Raw genomic sequence first — 17,162 nt, 5'->3', positions numbered from 1 at the left:
TTTCACTGCCAGAGCAGCAAGTGCTACTAGATTGTAAGCTTCCAGCCCACACTGACAGCCCTTCCTCACTGGGAACGCTCTCGAAGCCCCCGTAGCTTGCCTGCTCTGTCTACTTTCGAAGAGTGGGAGCCAAGGACCGGATTCTTTCTGTTTTCCCACATGGTCGTTGCAGAACTTAAGATCAGCCCAACCAAAGACCAGGAAAGCCTGGTGATGCTAACTTAGTTGGCCCAGCTCTGTTCAGCCTCCTGGGTCCTATTTTCCTCCCCCAACCTGTCCTAAGAAATCTGTCCTCCTCCCCACCCAGGGCCAGGGCCTGAGAGACACCCAACCTGTCCAACCTGTCGTGACGTCATCGCTCTCTCCACCCACCTGGGCCCCAGGTCTCCAGCCGCCTGGCTCTTCCTGTTCTCTGCTGCTTCCGTCCTCTCCTTGTGACCCGGCCCCTTTCTAATTAGTTGAGACTCCCCAGCCCACCAGTAGTGACCAAGTCTGCCCTGGTTCCTTCCCACTGCAAAGGCCGACTGTCCCCAATGAGAAGAGAGTCAGGTCAAGGCCTCCGGAGAGCAGAGGGTTGAGGGGCACAGAGCCAACGCCCTAGTCCCATTTTCCACCCACCCCTCTCACTACAACTGCACTTATTCATACACACTCCATGCGGGACCAAGATGGGAAACGGAGCAGAAGAGGATTATAACTTTGTCTTCAAGGGTGAGTTGGGGTCTGTGGGGGAAGCTGAGATTTAGACACTAAAAAGACTAGGATGAGAGGCCCCCCCCACCCCTGCTTCTATTTTCTACTAGAGCCCGTCTATAGCCAATCATTCCAGCAGATGACAAAGGGCTCTACAGTGAAAAGAAGCAGAGAAGGTTCCTGAGTCTGTTTGTTTGTTTTAGTAATAATGATAGTTTCTTAATGGTGGGATCATTTACATTCAGGAAAAAAAAATCTAGCCACACACCTTTGCCCCAGACTCTGTAGTTAAGTACTGGAGGTTAGACTTTAGGAAGAACTCCTCTGCTCACTGAAGTCCCCCTTCTAAAGAAAGAAAGGAACAGGGACATAGAGGCCAGGAAAGGAAGGAAGGGATAGAAGAGGGTGGATCTCCTTATTTTGTGTTGAAATAGAGACAATGGGAAGGGGTTCAATACCCTGAAGGAAGGTCAAATTTTTCTGTTAAGGAGGGGAGTTTATTGGAAGGTGATATTGGGGGCAGCTAGGTGGTGCAGTGGAGAGTGTCAAGCCTGGAGTTAGGAAGACCTGAGTTCAAATGTGGTCTCAGACACTTACTAGCTGTGTGATCCTGGGTAAGTCACTTCACCCTGGTTGCCTCAGTTTCCTCATCTGTAAAATGAGCTGAAGAAGGTAATGGCCAACCACTCCAGTATCTCTGCCAAGAAAACTCTCAAATGGGGTCATGAAGAGTCTGACACAACTGAAAAAGACTGAACAACAGCAGCAGTGGTGTAATGGAAAGAACACTGGGGTTTAGAGCTACAGGACGAGGGTTCTGCCACTTAGCACTTTTGTGACCTTTGGCAAAACATTTAACTTTTTGGGGCCTCAGTTGTATCTCTGAAGTACTCTCAAGCTTCAAGTATGAGATCTTCTGACTTGGGAAGTGAGCTTCCGCTAATCAGTCCATCAACAAGCATTTATTAAGGACCTACTAGATACCAGGCACTGTGCTAGGTGCTGGGAATACAAAGTCTCACCCTCGTGAAACAAGAGCATCTGGGTTCTGGGCCCCCACTTCCCTCCCCTGTCCTCTCTTTTTCCTCTTGGATGTCTTCCTTAGAACTCCAGCTGCAGACTCTGTCCCCTTTCTGTATTTGCATGTGTGGCCATCTCCACTGGTCGCTTTCTCTTACACCCTACTCTCCCTTTAGGGCAGGGTGTACCATGTGAGACTCAGCTTCCCCAGTCCACTCCACCCACCAAGCCTCTCCCAGACCCAGCCCTCACTCAGGCTCTAACTCCCTAGAGGGCAATGGGGCATTTACTCTGGAGCTGGGGGAAGCTGCACCCCTTCTGTCCTGAGAAAGGTGGGGGTGGAAAAGAACAGGGTAAGGAGCAGCAGTGCTCTGGTGCCCAGGAGAAGGAGAGAGGAGCCCATCTTCTTAGCAAGGATAAATTAGCTTACAGGGCTTAGGGTGAGGGCTATAGAAAGAGACAGAGACATACACAGAGAAACAGAGACAGAAGGACCTAGATACACATATATACATGAATATTCTTACGTGTAAACTTGCCTACAAACACACATGCCAGTAGATGTACAGACATGTATGCGCACAGACATGCAAATACATGCAAGCCTGATACCCTCACGTACACGCACGTACGGCACACATAATACATAAAAGTAAGAGGCAGTTAGATGGCACTGGGGATAAAGTCCTGGACCTAGAGTCAGGAAGACCTGAGTTCAAATCCATTCTCAGATTTGCACTAGTTGTATGACTGTAAGCAAGTCACATAATCTCTGTATGCCTTAATTTCCTTATCTATAAAATGGGGATAATAATAGCCTCTACCTCCCAGGGTTGTAAGGATAAAATGAGATAATATTTGCTACGTGCTTTGCAAACCTTAAGGTGCTATTTAAATGCTACCTTTTAAGTATCCATACAGAGAGAGACAGTGTGGTGTACTAGAAGGAACATGGATGTATAGAATCATAGGTTTAGCCTGCAAAAAAGACCAACTAGTCCAAACCCCTCATTTTACAGATGAGGGAACCAAGGCCTAGGTAAATTAACCCTAATTCCAAAGTGACACAGGCAGTGATGAAAAGAGCCCCCTTTTTCTTTTAAAGAGTCAAAGAACCCAGCTTCAATTCCTGATTTTACCACTCCTTTGTGGTGTGATTGGGTAAATCACTGCCTCCCACAGGTGTCTGCATCTTTTAAATGAACCAGATGATCTTTGACCCCCTTTCAGTTCAAATCCTGTGAATGACGAGTGGCACTTAATAACGGTTGGTTAAATTCTAGGACCCTATTAGCATGTGTGTGTATAAACATACATGTACACACATATAAAGAGCACATGGTACTCCTCCTTTTCTGCATATACATACAAGTGCAAGCAGGCAGAAATATCCATGCTCAAACATTGCTAAAAATTGTAAGAAACAGGTACAATGGATTGAACACTGGCCCTGTGTGACCCAGGGCAACTCATTTAATCCCACTTGCCTCCAACAAAAAAAGAAAAAGAAACATACATACACAGGCCCAAACGTACTATATTTCTTTTGAAAAATTAGACATTTTAGCACTTAAAGACACTTCCATTCTCCATTATGGTTTTCTATATATCATAGTCTGAAGCCAGAAGGTAAAGACCAAGCCCCCCCAGCATACACCAGGAGACTCCTCTGCTCTGCTCTCAGCAATCCCTTCTCTCCAGTCCAACCTTTTTTTCCTGGGCTTTATTCTTCCCTCTCTGCCTCCTCTGGTCCCCTCTCTGACCTTTTTAGCCCATAGAAGAGGGAATCCTCACTTGACAATCAGTCTGACATTTTTGGTCCCTCTTTGCCATGGATAAGACCATAGTATCCCCTAGAACCTAAGTGCTGATTCAGCCTCCCTGTAAAGGGTTTAGGGCTTTGTTCTATCACAGGGACAGGGAAAAATAGCAGATTCATAGACAGTTAGGCAGGCTTTGGGTAGGAATCATTTGTAATGGAGACAGAAAAAGAGTTATGGGGTGTTTAGAAATATCAAAATTGAGACTGCCTATACTGGGGGCCAGACCATCCTCAAATACTCCAGTACAGTGATGGCCCTGCAGAGACAGAGAGAAAAAGAGGAGTAACATAGAAACAGAGAATACTAGAAACAGATACAAAGAATAAAAGGCAGAGACAGACACTAACTGAAGAAGAGACCAAGAAAAAGCAGAGATGCAGAGAGAAAATGGCAGGCTATTCAGTTCTTTACCTAGCAGGTGGTTAGCTAGCACTCATAGCTGCATCACCATTACCCTTTTAACATTTCTCTTCTTCAATATCTCTTCCCAGTGGTGCTGATAGGGGAATCTGGAGTGGGGAAGACCAACCTGTTGTCAAGATTCACAAGAAATGAGTTCAACCATGACAGTCGGACAACCATTGGGGTGGAATTCTCTACTCGAACTGTGTTGCTAGGGACAGCAGCTGTCAAAGCCCAAATATGGGACACAGCTGGGCTGGAACGATACCGTGCCATCACTTCAGCGTGAGTCTGGGGGCTTTGAGGGATAGGAGCAAGGAAGAAACACATAGGGGGACTATGTTTAGTTAGGAACAAGGAAGCAAGAGAATGAAATGAACTATAACAATAGCTTCTGTCTATACAGAGTTTTTTTTTCTTGCCAACACCCCTATTTATATGTAGCAGTAGTAGGAAAGTATAGAGAGCAGAGTTGCTCAACTGTTCCTAATTGCCCCCGCCCCCATACACACCCTACTACAGATTATTTCTTAGATGGGTTTCCTGATATGTTCCTTCTCTGCTCTAAAAGTTGTGTTCAAGAATCTGTAATTTTTCTCTTGATGGTTTGTTTTTTTTTTTTTTTTAGCTCTGATCCCTCAACCAGAGGCAGGTCTTTGACAAAACACTTTAATGTCTGACTCTCTTCTCTGGGGGTGCTCCCCTTTCAACTGCATCCTCCCAACTTCATTTCCAATAAGTAAACCTAGACTAGCAAAGACCTGTGGTTAATTCTGTTTATAAAGTAAATCTTTAAAACAAAGAAGGTAAATAGACTTTTCTCATGCCCGGAAAGGTTTCAGGTTTCCACAAGGGAACCCAATGGAAGAAAGCAGATAAAAATGACTGAATTTGGGTCTTTAAATTGGGGATGGTTTCAGCATTTCAGCGTCTGTTTGGACACTCTACATGACTGATTAACCCAAATATCCTCCCTCCCTCCCAGAGGCTTTGCCTTCATCTTTTTGGCAGTGCTGGCTCTGCCTAGACTTCCACTCTCTCAGCTCCATATAGCTTTTCATGGACTTCCTGCATCTTAATCCATGCATCTTTTATGTGTCTCATCAGTAGCTGGGTTCCTCTTTGGCTTCTACCTGGATTGAGTTTTATACTCAGGGGTGTGGCATATTATTCACTCATGGAACTTGGTCCCATCTCAGACAGAGATTATCTGGCATAGCTGCATTTTTTAGTTAGTTTAACAAGTTGTTATCAGCCTCTTTTCTGTGAAACGTCCTGGGCTTTCAAGAACCATCTCCCTTACACTCTCTTAGTTAAATATTTACTGTCCCTAGCAAATCAACTGGAGTACAGTTGGGCATATTTGTCCATAGTTCCAAATTCTGGATAGAACTTTAGTAACTACAGGTTTAAATTATATGCCAGATATATTATTATATGCATGTGTAACAATAGTGCATGCATGCATATCCATATAAGCAAATAGGCATAATTAGCAAAAATACATCAATGCAGTAACAAACAACACAAGAAAAGAACATGCCTAAATAGCAACATACCTGCAAATAGACAAGTCAAGTCAAGGAGCATTTATTAAGCAACTACTCAGTGCCAGGTAATTATGCTAGCAAAGTTGGGAATGTACAGGAGAGATGTTAAGGTAAAAATGATGGGCCTTGGTAACATATTGGATATGGGTACTAAGAAAGAGTGGGGAGTCGAGGCCGACACCTAGGTGTGAGCCTATGTGACTGGGAGGATGGTGGTCCCCTTGAAGTGAGAGGGAAGCTCAGGAGGAGGTGAGGACTCAGGGGCAAAGATAATGAGTTCAGTTTTGGACGCGTGAGTTTAAGATGTCTACTGGACCTCCAGTTCTAGATGTCCAATAGGCAGCTGAAAATGTGAGTCTGGAGGAGAATAGAGGTTAAGGCTAAGTAAGTAGATTTGAAAATCATCAGCATAGAGATGATCATTGAATCCATGGAAGTTGATGAGATCACTAAGTAAAATGATAGAGGAGAACTCAAAACGGCGCAGGACAGTCCTAGGGGACAGAATCCATAGCCAGCAGGCTAGAAACAAGCAAAATTATGCTAATATGTATAGCACAAAAAATGTGACATGATTACCACGTACGCCAGTGAACATATGTAATTACATGCAAGACACAACTTATGTTAGCATTATCTGGTTAGAAATATAACCACTTCTCCAGTTTTCCCCTGAAACCTCATGGGTCAATCTGGGCAAAAGTCAAACAGACCTAAGTGTTGTGTAATCTGCAGACCTTTCTGCCCCTATACGTGAATCGTTGATGTTGTGGGCCAATCATAGTCATCATTAGAATTATAGTACAGTTACCCCTTCCACATCGTGACTTTCCCATAGCAATTTTGATACATTGTGGGTTGGCATAAGAAATTAAATGGGCATTTTGAGAGAGTTTTGCAGAAGCCACAGACAATGCTTGAAGGCCATAAGACGACACAGAGCCCATGACCAAATACTTAACCCAATTTTTACAATAAGGTGCAGTAAGCACCCAATAAAAAGAAAAAATTCAGACTTATTTGGGATGAAGAGAGAGCCAAAAATTTTTATGCATATTTTCTAGATCATGGGGGTACTGCACCCCTAACCCCCATGATGTGGAAGGGATAAATGTACTACATCCCTAAAACTGAACTCATGAACCATACAGGCTGGCCAGCAGTATTACTACACTCTGTGTAGTAATATATATCGATATCCATATAGATAGATATGATGGATATATCTTCTTTCTCCCTCTCTCTTTCTCTACCTACCTACCAATGATACATCTGTGTCTTAGGAGTCTTTACAGCTGAAGATCTAAGCAGGACAGGTGGTTCAGTCCTTTCCCCCATTTGGACTGGTTGTTGAGTTACAATATACTGAGTCTTCACTTGAAACATATGTTTTGAGCCATTGTTTGGTTCCGCTGGTCATTGAAAAACTGATAGGTGGTCTCTTTTACTTAGAATCCACTGAGGTAAGTGCCCATCGATCTCTCCCTGCCCATCAGGGAGTCTGACTAACTCTCTCATAGGCAAAAGTGGTTGTGATGGATTGTCTTTTTAGGGTTTCCACCAGTTTCTGGGGCTATTCTATAAAACAGGAGAGTTGCCCAGTCTCTCCAAAACTATGAAGAAGCAAGATTTCTCAGCCAAACCATCCTCTTGTTTGAGGTCTTGACAACAAATCTGAGCATCGTACCATTGTTTCTGACGGCGCTCTTCTGAGCTGGCGTTGTAGCTAGGGGGTAACCTTCTTCCAGCATCATTCTTGGCCAAGAGAGGTCCTGGTTGTTAGCATCTGCAGTCTCTCCATCTCAGAAACTCTAAAACATGAGTTAATAGGTCCACGTGATTCTTGTCTTAACAACATCAAAAACCTTCAAAGACTCCCCATTGCCTTTGGAATAAATCATAAACTCAGGGTAGAGTGACTTGCCCGTGGTCACATGGCTATTAAGTGTCTGAGGCTGGATTTGAACTCACTAGGGCCTATGCTCCATCCACTGCGCCACCTAACTGCCTGTCCTGGTGCCTCCCCGCCCCCGCCCAATTCACTCATTAGTCGGAAGATTAATTTGACATCTAAAGGGAGGAAAGACTTGAAGCAGAGGGACCGACTGGCAGGTTATTGTAATAGTCTAGTCATGAGGAAATGTGGGCCTGCACCAAGATGGTGGCAGCATTGGAGGAGGGAAGGGAGTGTATTTGAAGGCAGAATTGATAAGCCTTGGTAACAGTTAGGACATGGGGGAGTGAGAGACGATGAGGAATTAAGGATAACACCTAGGGTTGCAAACCTGGGTGACTGGGAGGATAGCGGTAACTCCCATTCCCAGTAACAGGGAGATGAGGAAGAAAAGAGGGAAGAAATGTGAGTTGGGAGGTAATGAAAGACCTTAGGACTGGACAAGCAGATTGAGAATCGTCTGCATAGAGATGATCATTGAATCCATAGAAGTGGATGAGATCTCCAAGTGAAATAGTGTAAAGGGAGAAGAGAAGAGGGCCCAGGACAGAGTCCTGGAGGACTTCTTCCTTCAGTGGGAGTGACCTGCATGGAGAACCAACAAAGAGGCTGAGAAGGAGCGGTCAGAGTGTAGAAGGAAAACTAGGAGAGTGGTATCATGGAAACCCAGAGAGAAGAGAAGATCTGAGGAGAAAAGGGTGATCGACAGGGCCAGAGGCCACAGAGGGGTCAAGAAGGTTGAGAACTGAAGAAAAGGTCATTAGATTTTTCAATTAAGAGATAACTTAGGGGCAGCTAGGTGGTTCAGTAAATAGAGCACTGGTGCCAGACTTAGGCGGACCTGAGTTCAAATACAACCTCAGACACTAGTTGTGCGACCCTAGGCAAGTCACTTAATCCTCCAAATAAATAAATGAACAAATAATTTTTTTTTTTAAAAAGAGAGATCACTGGTAACTTTGAGGAGGGCAGTTTCAGTTGAATGAAGTTAGAAGCCAGTTGGGAGAGTTAAAAAGAGAAGAAAGGAGATAGAAGCATCTATTTTAGACAGTCTTCTTAAGAAGTTTAATCACCAAAGAGAAGAGAGATATGGAATAATCGCTAGTGGGAATGGAAGGATCAAGTGAAAGTTTTTCTAAGGATGGAGGAGAGATGGGCATGTTTGTAGGTAGCAGGGAAGCACCCAGGGGACAGGGGGAGACTGAAGAGGAGAGAGAGAGAGAGAGAGAGAGAGAGAGAGAGAGAGAGAGAGAGAGAGAGAGAGAGAGAGAGTGGGGAAGATGGGCAAGCCTTTCCTATTCTCCCTCACCTCCATCCCTCCACTTATTAGTGTTCTCTCAGGTCTCAAGTGGCCTTGTATTTCCCTACCTGTGCACATATTGTACCTGTACCCAAAGAAGAACACAGGCTACTTGAGGGCAGGGATTTTTTTTTTTTTGGTCTTTGTATTCCCATAACTTAACAAAGTGTCTTGTAAGTAGGCTGACTCAGGTCAGCTGGGTGGTGCAGTGTATAAAGCACCGGCTCTGGAGTCAGGAGGACCTGAGTTCAAATCTAGCCTCAGACACTTACTAGCTGTGTGATCCCGGGCAAGTCACTTAGCCTCGATTGCCTCAAAAAAAAAAAGTAGATTGAGTGCATTTAATATATACTTGTTGAATTCCCAAGATGGAGATTCTTGCATTCCTGAACTTAAAATAGTAATAGCTGACACGTATTTTTGAAGTGTATTATGTTGGATAGAGGGGCAACCCAGGAGTTAGTAAGACCTGAGTTCAAGTCTTGCCTCTGGCACGGTGTCCTAAATAACTAAAATTGCAAATTATAGAGCAGCTGCCCAGCTGCATTGTTAGAGGGAGTTTCCTCATCTGGTTGTTCCCTATATCAATAAAATCATAAGTCTGGTAAAAAAAAAATTGCTAACATCATATTGTGTTTTAGTTTATGAAACACTTTTACATTATATCATTTGACCCTCATGAAACCCTGTGAGATAGATGTTATTATCCCCATTTTCCAGATGTGCAAACTGAGGCTGAGAGTGGTTAAGTCACTCGCTCAGGGTCAAACAGCTAATAAGTGTCCGGGGCAGAATTTGAACTCAAGTCCTCCTGGATCTAAATCCAACCCTTTTGGCCAAACACCAAACCACATCATGCCACCATGCCTTTCTGCGTGTCTGGGGTTAGCCTAACTGTAGTTCCCTCTTCCCCTCTTCCTCCTAGGTATTACAGAGGGGCAGTTGGGGCCCTTCTGGTATTTGACCTAACTAAACACCAGACCTACGCCGTGGTGGAGCGCTGGCTGAAGGAGCTATATGACCATGCAGAGGCCACCATTGTTGTCATGCTGGTGGGCAATAAGAGTGACCTGAGCCACGCAAGAGAGGTGCCCACCGATGAAGCTCGCATGTTTGCTGGTGAGGGCCAGGGCTGAGTCTCTGTGTGGCTCATATGGGTTTTGTTTGCAAGTTTATTTCTAGTCATATGGCACTGATTCCCCAGGCCAACTTCTTCCCCCACCCTACCCCCCCACCCTCTCCACACACATCCCAAGTTCTAAAAGAGTTAATTCAATCCTTGGGAATCTGTGACTTCCTCAATGTGTGCTCCTACCCTGATGCGCATCTTGTCCCTTCCTTGTCTTAGTCCGTGCTCTTCATGAGTCACTATGGTCCAAAAAATTCATCACTCCCTGGTGATGAGCCTTCCAAACTTAGTGAGGGCTCAGAGAGTAGTGTGAACTTTTAGACCTTTCTAGTTTGGGTTCTGCCAAAGTTTATGCTCTACTAGCCTAGCCCTGAAGGGTGAAATAATCAATCAACAAATATATATATATATACATATGTATATACATTTTTATAAGGTATATATACAAAATAAACACCAGGAAGTTTGGGGATGGGGACACAAGTTCAGGGATTCTTAACCTGGGGTCCGTGAACTTGTTTTTTAAATATTTTGATGACTGTATTTCAATATAATTGGTTTCCTTTATAATCCTACATGTTTTTATTTTATGCTTTTAAAAATACTATTCTGAGAAAGGGTCTTTACCAGTCTGCCAAAGCGATCTATGATGCCAAAAATGGCTAAGAATCCCCCTACTAGTGTTTCATTGGATCAGGAAGGTGCCTGTAAAAGATGGTGATTGAGCTGAGTCACTAAAGAGTCAAAAGGATGGAGGGAGAACAGCCGGAGCAAAGGGGTGTAGTGTGAGAAATACTGAGAATTACAGTTCGGTTGGACCATAGAGAAGAGGAGTAATACATAATGAGTCTGGAGAAGTAGATTGAATGAATGAGTGAATAAAACATTTATCAAGCACTTACTACATGAGGAGGGGCAGGTAGGTGTGCCCATAGTGCACAAAGTGCCAGGCCTGGAGTCTTCCTGAGTTCAAATCTGGTCTCAGACACTTACTAACTGTGTGACCCTGGACAAGTCACTTAACCCTGTTTGCCTCCATTTCCTCATCTGTAAAATGAGCTGGAGAAGGAAATGGCAAACCACTCCAGTATCCTTGCCAAGAAAACTCCAAATAGGGTCATGAAGAGTCAGACACAACTGAACAATATTAACAACAATATGAGAAGCACTGTGCAAAGTGCCGGGGATTTGGGACCAGATTGTGAGGGACTTTAAAAAACCAAATGAAGTGGTTTGTATTTAATAGTAGAGATAATTGAGAGCCACTGGAGTTTGTTGAGTAGGGGAGTGAGGTTTTCAATCAGCCAACAAGTATTTATTAAGCATCTTCTATGTGCCAGATGCTGTTCTAAATGTGGGGATACAAGTACAAAAAACGAAATCATCTCTAATTCTAATGAGCTTATCTTCTAATGGAAGAGACCACAAGTACATGTAAAATATATATTCAGCATAAATATAAAGTTTTATGTTGCTGTTTAGTCATTTTTTTTCAGTCATGTCCAACTCTTTGTGACCCCATTTAGGATTTTCTTGGCAGAGATACTAGAGTGGTTTGCCATTTCCATCTCCAGCTCCTTTTACAGATGAGGAAAATGAAGTAAAAGGGTTAAATGACTTGCCCAGGGTCACACAGCTAGCAAGTGTCTGAGGCCAGATTTGAATTCCAGTCTTCCTGACGCTTGGCCCAGCTCTATCCACTGATCCACCTAGCTGCTCAATGTAAAATTAATAAATACATATATATTTACACACACACACACACAAGTACTTAAATACAAAGTACCCTCAGAGGCGAGAGAATTAAAAATTGTAGAGGTGAGAAGAGAATCAGTAAACGCTTCATACAGAAGATGCTTTCTGAGGTGCATCTTAAAGGAAAAGAGAGGTTCTAGGGGGCATTGGTAAGGAGGGAGGGCATTCCAGGAATGGGAGACAGCTAGCACAACGGTATGGAGGGAGATAGGAGATGGAGTGTCATGAGTGAGGAGAGGAGAGAAGGCTGGGCTGGCCGGATTGAAGAATGCTACAGGGTGAGGAATGTCCAATGAGGCTGGAAAATGGCCAGATCTGGGCTTGAGGAAAGTCTCTTTGGGAGAGCTTACTTTATGATCCAGTGAACAGGTGTCAGAGGAAAATGTTGTATGCCATTGTGTGATGCTGTTGTTAACAAAGGCATTAATTTTGTTTATCATCATTGTTTACCGATACATTAACATTTGAGTAGATTCACAGAATGGCCTATGGTAGTTTAGGAGCTCATTTAAGATTAAAATGATCATTTTTGTCATGCCCGTTCCCCCTGACGGTAAGTTTATTATTATCTTTGTCATCAGGGTACTCACTGTCCTGACAGCTTGATTTCAGTGGGGATGACCAGGGTTGTTAGGCACTTTCCCCTGATTATCAATATTAATGCCAATTACTGATTTCCCTTTTTGTGTCAGAAAATAACGGACTCCTGTTTATTGAAACCTCAGCTCTTGACTCTACTAATGTTGAGCTGGCCTTCGAAACTGTCCTCAAAGGTTTGTATGATTCTACAGGCTGCTATCCCTTCCCATTGCCCACTCCCAGGACTTTTCTTGATGTGGTGATCTCTTGGGTCACAGCTAGAAATTCAGAGACCTGAGTTCCCTCTGCATCTCACCAAGATCTCAGCCCAGTCCCCTGCTATACTCAGCTTCTAGGGCTCCTAACCTCTGTCTCTCTCTGTCTGTCTCTCTCTTCATATACGTATCCCTTCCTCTGGCATATTCTTCTCAAAACTTGCCTATTAGTTGGGGGAAAGAACTCAGGAATCCTGGTCACTGTAGCTCTCAGAGATGGAACCCAGCTACCCAAATTCTTCTGCTTCTTTGACCAACTTCCTTTTAAGTCATGCTTCTCCCTGTGATCAAGAAAGGGAATTAGGTGGTGGTGAACTGACCCGACCTTTGACCTCCATCCTTTGCCTTCCCAGAGATTTTTGCCAAGGTGTCCAAGCAGCGGCAGAACAATGCCCGTGCCAATGCAGTCACTCTGGGCAGTGCCCAACCTGGGCAAGAGCTGGGGTCTGAGGAGAAAAAGGCTTGCTGTATCAACCTCTGAAGCCAGTTGGTGACCCAAGTGTCTTGGCCTGGAGCTTCTCCTGTTTGACCTGAATTTCCTATCATTCTCTTCCCTTGAGTCTCAGCCCTAAAAGATGACCCCTTCAGTTGCACCCTCACTGAGCAGAGGGAGAGGGAGGGACCCAAATGTCTAGAAAGCCATCCCTAGTTGGCTTTGGGGGTCCGTGACTGATCACTTTCTCAGCCTGTTAGGGGAGTTTTTATAGCCCAATTCCACATCCTTTCCCTATTGCTCCTGTATGTCTTTTCTCCTCTACACAAGATTAATTAGCTTCTGGGATATTTCTGTGCCCTTAGAGAAGGTCACCTGGCCCTAAGCACCTTGCTCTCATTCACCCAGGAATCCAGGATTCTATTGCCTGCCTTTTTAGCTCTGTTCCCCTGAGCCCCTCCAGTAATGCCTCCCTCCCCCCAACTAGATCCCACCAATAAAAACTGTTTTGTAACAAGGGCCACCTGTTTCTGCTCCTCTGTGTTTATCTCTTTCCCCTCTCTCCCCACCCACCCATGGGCCCTCGGCATCCTTCCTTCTCCCTCTAGCTCAGGGCCCCTCCCTAAAATCTCTTCTTTGAAGTCCCCAAGCCTCTGTCTTCCTCCCCATGAGCCTTCTGCCCCCTGTGCCAGCTGTCTCTGGAGTCCTATGGTCTGGGGATGGTGCCAAGGAGGCGGGGAGGTGCCCACCCTCCCCTCTGCCAATCCTCAGGGCAGGTGGGAGAGAGGGGGGAAGGGGACCTAGAAGGCAAGACAAAGGAAACAGCATTGGCAGGAACCATCTGGTGCCCTGGGCATTGGTGCCAAGAGCTGAGGTCACCTATACAGCAGTGGGAGGAGTAGGGAAGAGGGTTCTGGGGGGCCAGGCACCTTAAACCTCAGCTGTAGGTGGGCAGGAGGGCAAAGGAGGTAGATGGGGCACCTAGGTCCTTATCTTTTGGGGTGGTGGGTAATGACCTAAGGGACACCTAAACTTTCTTTCCTCAACAACTAAAGAAGACAGCTAATGGCTTTGGTGCATGTGGGGATAATTATTGTGTCCCATCTCCTGCCTTTTCTTCCCCATATAGTCAATCTTCTGTCCTCCTGAATGTAGTCTGGAAGAAGCTGGACTGGGCTTTTGGAAGTTAGGGACCACTTCCAAATGTCTTTTGGTGCATGAAAGTCCTCTCCACAGGTAGGGGGTAGGAAGTTAGCAGGTGAGGATGATTAAATACTTAAAAATCCAAAGGAACATAAACCCAAACTAGTGAAGAGAGGGCAAGGGCTCAGAGACAGAGACAGAGACAGGGGAAGGGAGAGACAGAGAGAGAGCCCAAACTCCCACTGGGAGGCAAAGGGACCCAAACCAAAACGTATCTAGAACCCACCCCTCAAATTGTTTTCCTGCTCTCCCCAATAAACACACCACACACACACACACCCACCCACCCCTCTACCTGCTGGAGCAGAAAAGAGACAGGGTCTTTAAGTAATAATAATTTTAATAAAATTAAGTTCTTAATAGCACATTTAACACACTAACTCCCCACCCCCTTTCTTGGTTTCTCTGCATTTTGTGCAACATCGTCCTGACTCCATTATTCATGGGTTGGTTTTTTGCCCCTATTTATTTTGTTTCCTTTTTCCTTCGCAAATTCGAATTCGTCTTGTCTTCCCTAGATGCCTCAAATTAAGTCTGACCACAATCCTACTTCTACATTCTACAGTGGGAAGACACCCCCTCCCCCCCTGTCCTGGGAGTAAAAACCCTACCATCCCATACTATTGGGGGTTCCCAGGACAAACAGCACAGAGTGGATGGGAAATCTGTTCCTGGTGGAAAGGATGGACTAAATGGGAAGGTGGGGATGGGGATGTGTGAATCTGGGCAGTAAGGAGCAACCCAGCATCCCTTCCTTCCCTCTCAGGGTACAGGGAGGGAGAGGGTTACTCCTTCACTTAACCCCATCCTGGGAAGGGGAATTTCCCCTGTGGTGGAGGAGGAAGGGAGGAAAGGGGCCTGATTTGATTAGGGGTAGAGGGGAGGCAAATACTAAAGAAATCAGTTTCCTCCTTGATGCAAGCCTCAAAGGGTCAAATGAACCAGGGCCCCCATTTTGGAATGTAGGGTAAGAAGGGTACTTTTGAGATTAAGGAAGCAAGACTGGCTTTCCCCAGATGGGTCACTCCACTGACACCCCAACCTAAAGTTCATAGATATGGCTGAACCAGAGGAGGGTGGCAGGATCCTTCTGAGGTTATAATTGCCCTTCACCTGCTTCTGTACCGGTTGGCTCTGGTTCAGCCCATTTAGGGTGTGGGTGTTGTCAGAGATCCTTGATCCTAATACCCAACTGGAAGTCCTTCCTAAAAATTTAACATCCATTTGTCTTACTGCAGGGTTGGTTCATTTTAAAGGGTGTCGGTAGGGGGAGGATCTGAGGAGGAAGGGCATTCCAGACCCAGTGGAACTTTGCAGTTCCTTGAATCTCACAAAGACAAAGGTGGAGTTAGAGATGACCTACCAGGCCTTGAAGTGGAACCTTTGGGACTGTGATAGATGGGCAGGTGGGGGTGGGGTCTGCAAGGGGAGATGGTGATATACTGGGGAAAGGGTCTAAACTTAAAGCAAGCGAGTCGGAGGTCAAACTTTCAGAAGGACTTCCCACATTTGAAGTTGGGAGATGCTAGCACTGAGTGGATTTGGGCAGCGTTTTCTTCTTCCAAGATCAAGGAGAAGAGAGATCCTTTTGGAATGGGCTAATGTAATGGCCTGCCAGATATGAGAACAAAGAGCAGGACCTACACAGTTTCAGGGGTGGGGGACTAGAAGAGTGAAGGAAAAACTAAAGAATTGCCTCCCCTGTGCTCCTCATCCAGTCCAGCCTCATCTAGTTCCAAGATCAATTTCTATCCTTTCAAGGATCCTCCAAAACTTCCTTTACCCCCAAACCCCAATTTACCCTGCAAATGGAAAACAGGAATTTTCAGAATTAACTCCCTCCCTTCCCTACCCTCCCCCCCTGAAGTCCTAAGTCTAGCCAGGAAACTTCCCTCACTGGGTATCTGAAGATGGGAGGGACTCAGGGTAGACATGGCCACCTCTCCCTCCTTCTCATTTCCTTTTCTTTACGTCTTTTATACATTCTACTGGACCCAGAGGTCCTCAATGCTACTAAACTTTAAGCTATCTGTATATCATCTACTCAGTAACTAGTAATTCTCTCTCTCTTTTCTCTAGGATTATATGAAATAAATTTGAATTATTATTAATAATTATTATTTTGTAGTAATTTTTTCTTTTAAACCCCTCAGCTTCTCTTTCTTCTCTCTTGTTTTTTGGTTAAAAAAAAGTCTATTTCTCTTGAATCTTCTCACCCTTCTCCCTCACTCAGGGTCCCCCCCCTCAGCTGGAATCCCCTCCTTTCCTGCATTGTTCTGTAACCCCCTGGTCAGAGTGTGGGGGTACACTGGAGAGTTCCCTGTCTTCTCATTCTCTATTTCTTGTTCATCCCCTACTTTGTCTGGCTCAGCCTGGCTAGCCCCGATGGAGGGGTGGGGGGAGGTATGGGGTTGGGAGAGCACACTGAATGAAACTGAATCACCTGCATCAATTGGTGACTCTCCCAGAAGAATGGCCAAGGAGAGGGGATTAATTCCTCAACCTAACTTTCTCCCCTGCCTCCTTTCTCCCATGTTCTGGGAGGGGTCAGGCCTGCTTTAAACACCTCTAAAACACCCCCTGGAAAACCAAATGACATACCCCACCCCCTGAAAAAAATGGGGAAAAGAAAAAGGAACATAAACCCAAACATATATTAAAAACACTTTTTAAGCTTTAACTCTGAATACAAATGTATTATTTTTTTCTTCTTCTCTCCCTACATATATTCTAAACCTTCTAAAGTTTTTTTATTTTTTTAAGGATCACTTTATCATAAAATAAAATATCCTTCTCATATAATAAATTACCTAATAAAAAGTCTTTTTTTTCCATATTAGCCCAGGTTCTTTGCTACATTTATATGGTAATAAACGCCTTTATTAAAATAGAATATTAAATTATAAAGAACTGCTTTTTTTTTTTTTTGCTATTTTTGTTTTCTCCTCTGTATTGGACATCTCTCTCACTTGCTCTCCCGCCTCTCCTGTTTTGTCTCTCTGTGTTTAAGTTTGTTTCTAGGTTTAGCTCGAGAAGTAGGGGGGCT

At 44.7% G+C, this 17,162-nt stretch overlaps 1 protein-coding gene across 1 annotated transcript; it reads left to right on the top strand.

Moving 5' to 3' along the window:
• Positions 1–668: 668 nt before the first annotated feature.
• RAB25 (RAB25, member RAS oncogene family) lies at positions 669–12,961 on the top strand. The gene is made up of 5 exons (XM_036757501.1): positions 669–711; positions 4,028–4,223; positions 9,668–9,861; positions 12,319–12,399; positions 12,834–12,961. The coding sequence occupies exons 1-5, from the start codon at positions 669–671 to the stop codon at positions 12,959–12,961; spliced, it is 642 nt and encodes a 213-aa protein (XP_036613396.1).
• The last annotated feature ends 4,201 nt before the right edge of the window (positions 12,962–17,162 follow it).

The sequence above is a fragment of the Trichosurus vulpecula genome, chromosome 4 (assembly GCF_011100635.1).
Source record: "Trichosurus vulpecula isolate mTriVul1 chromosome 4, mTriVul1.pri, whole genome shotgun sequence".
Classification (NCBI taxonomy): domain Eukaryota; kingdom Metazoa; phylum Chordata; class Mammalia; order Diprotodontia; family Phalangeridae; genus Trichosurus; species Trichosurus vulpecula.
Note: the sequence above shows the minus strand (reverse complement) of the source record. Positions and strands in the feature narration are given on the sequence as shown.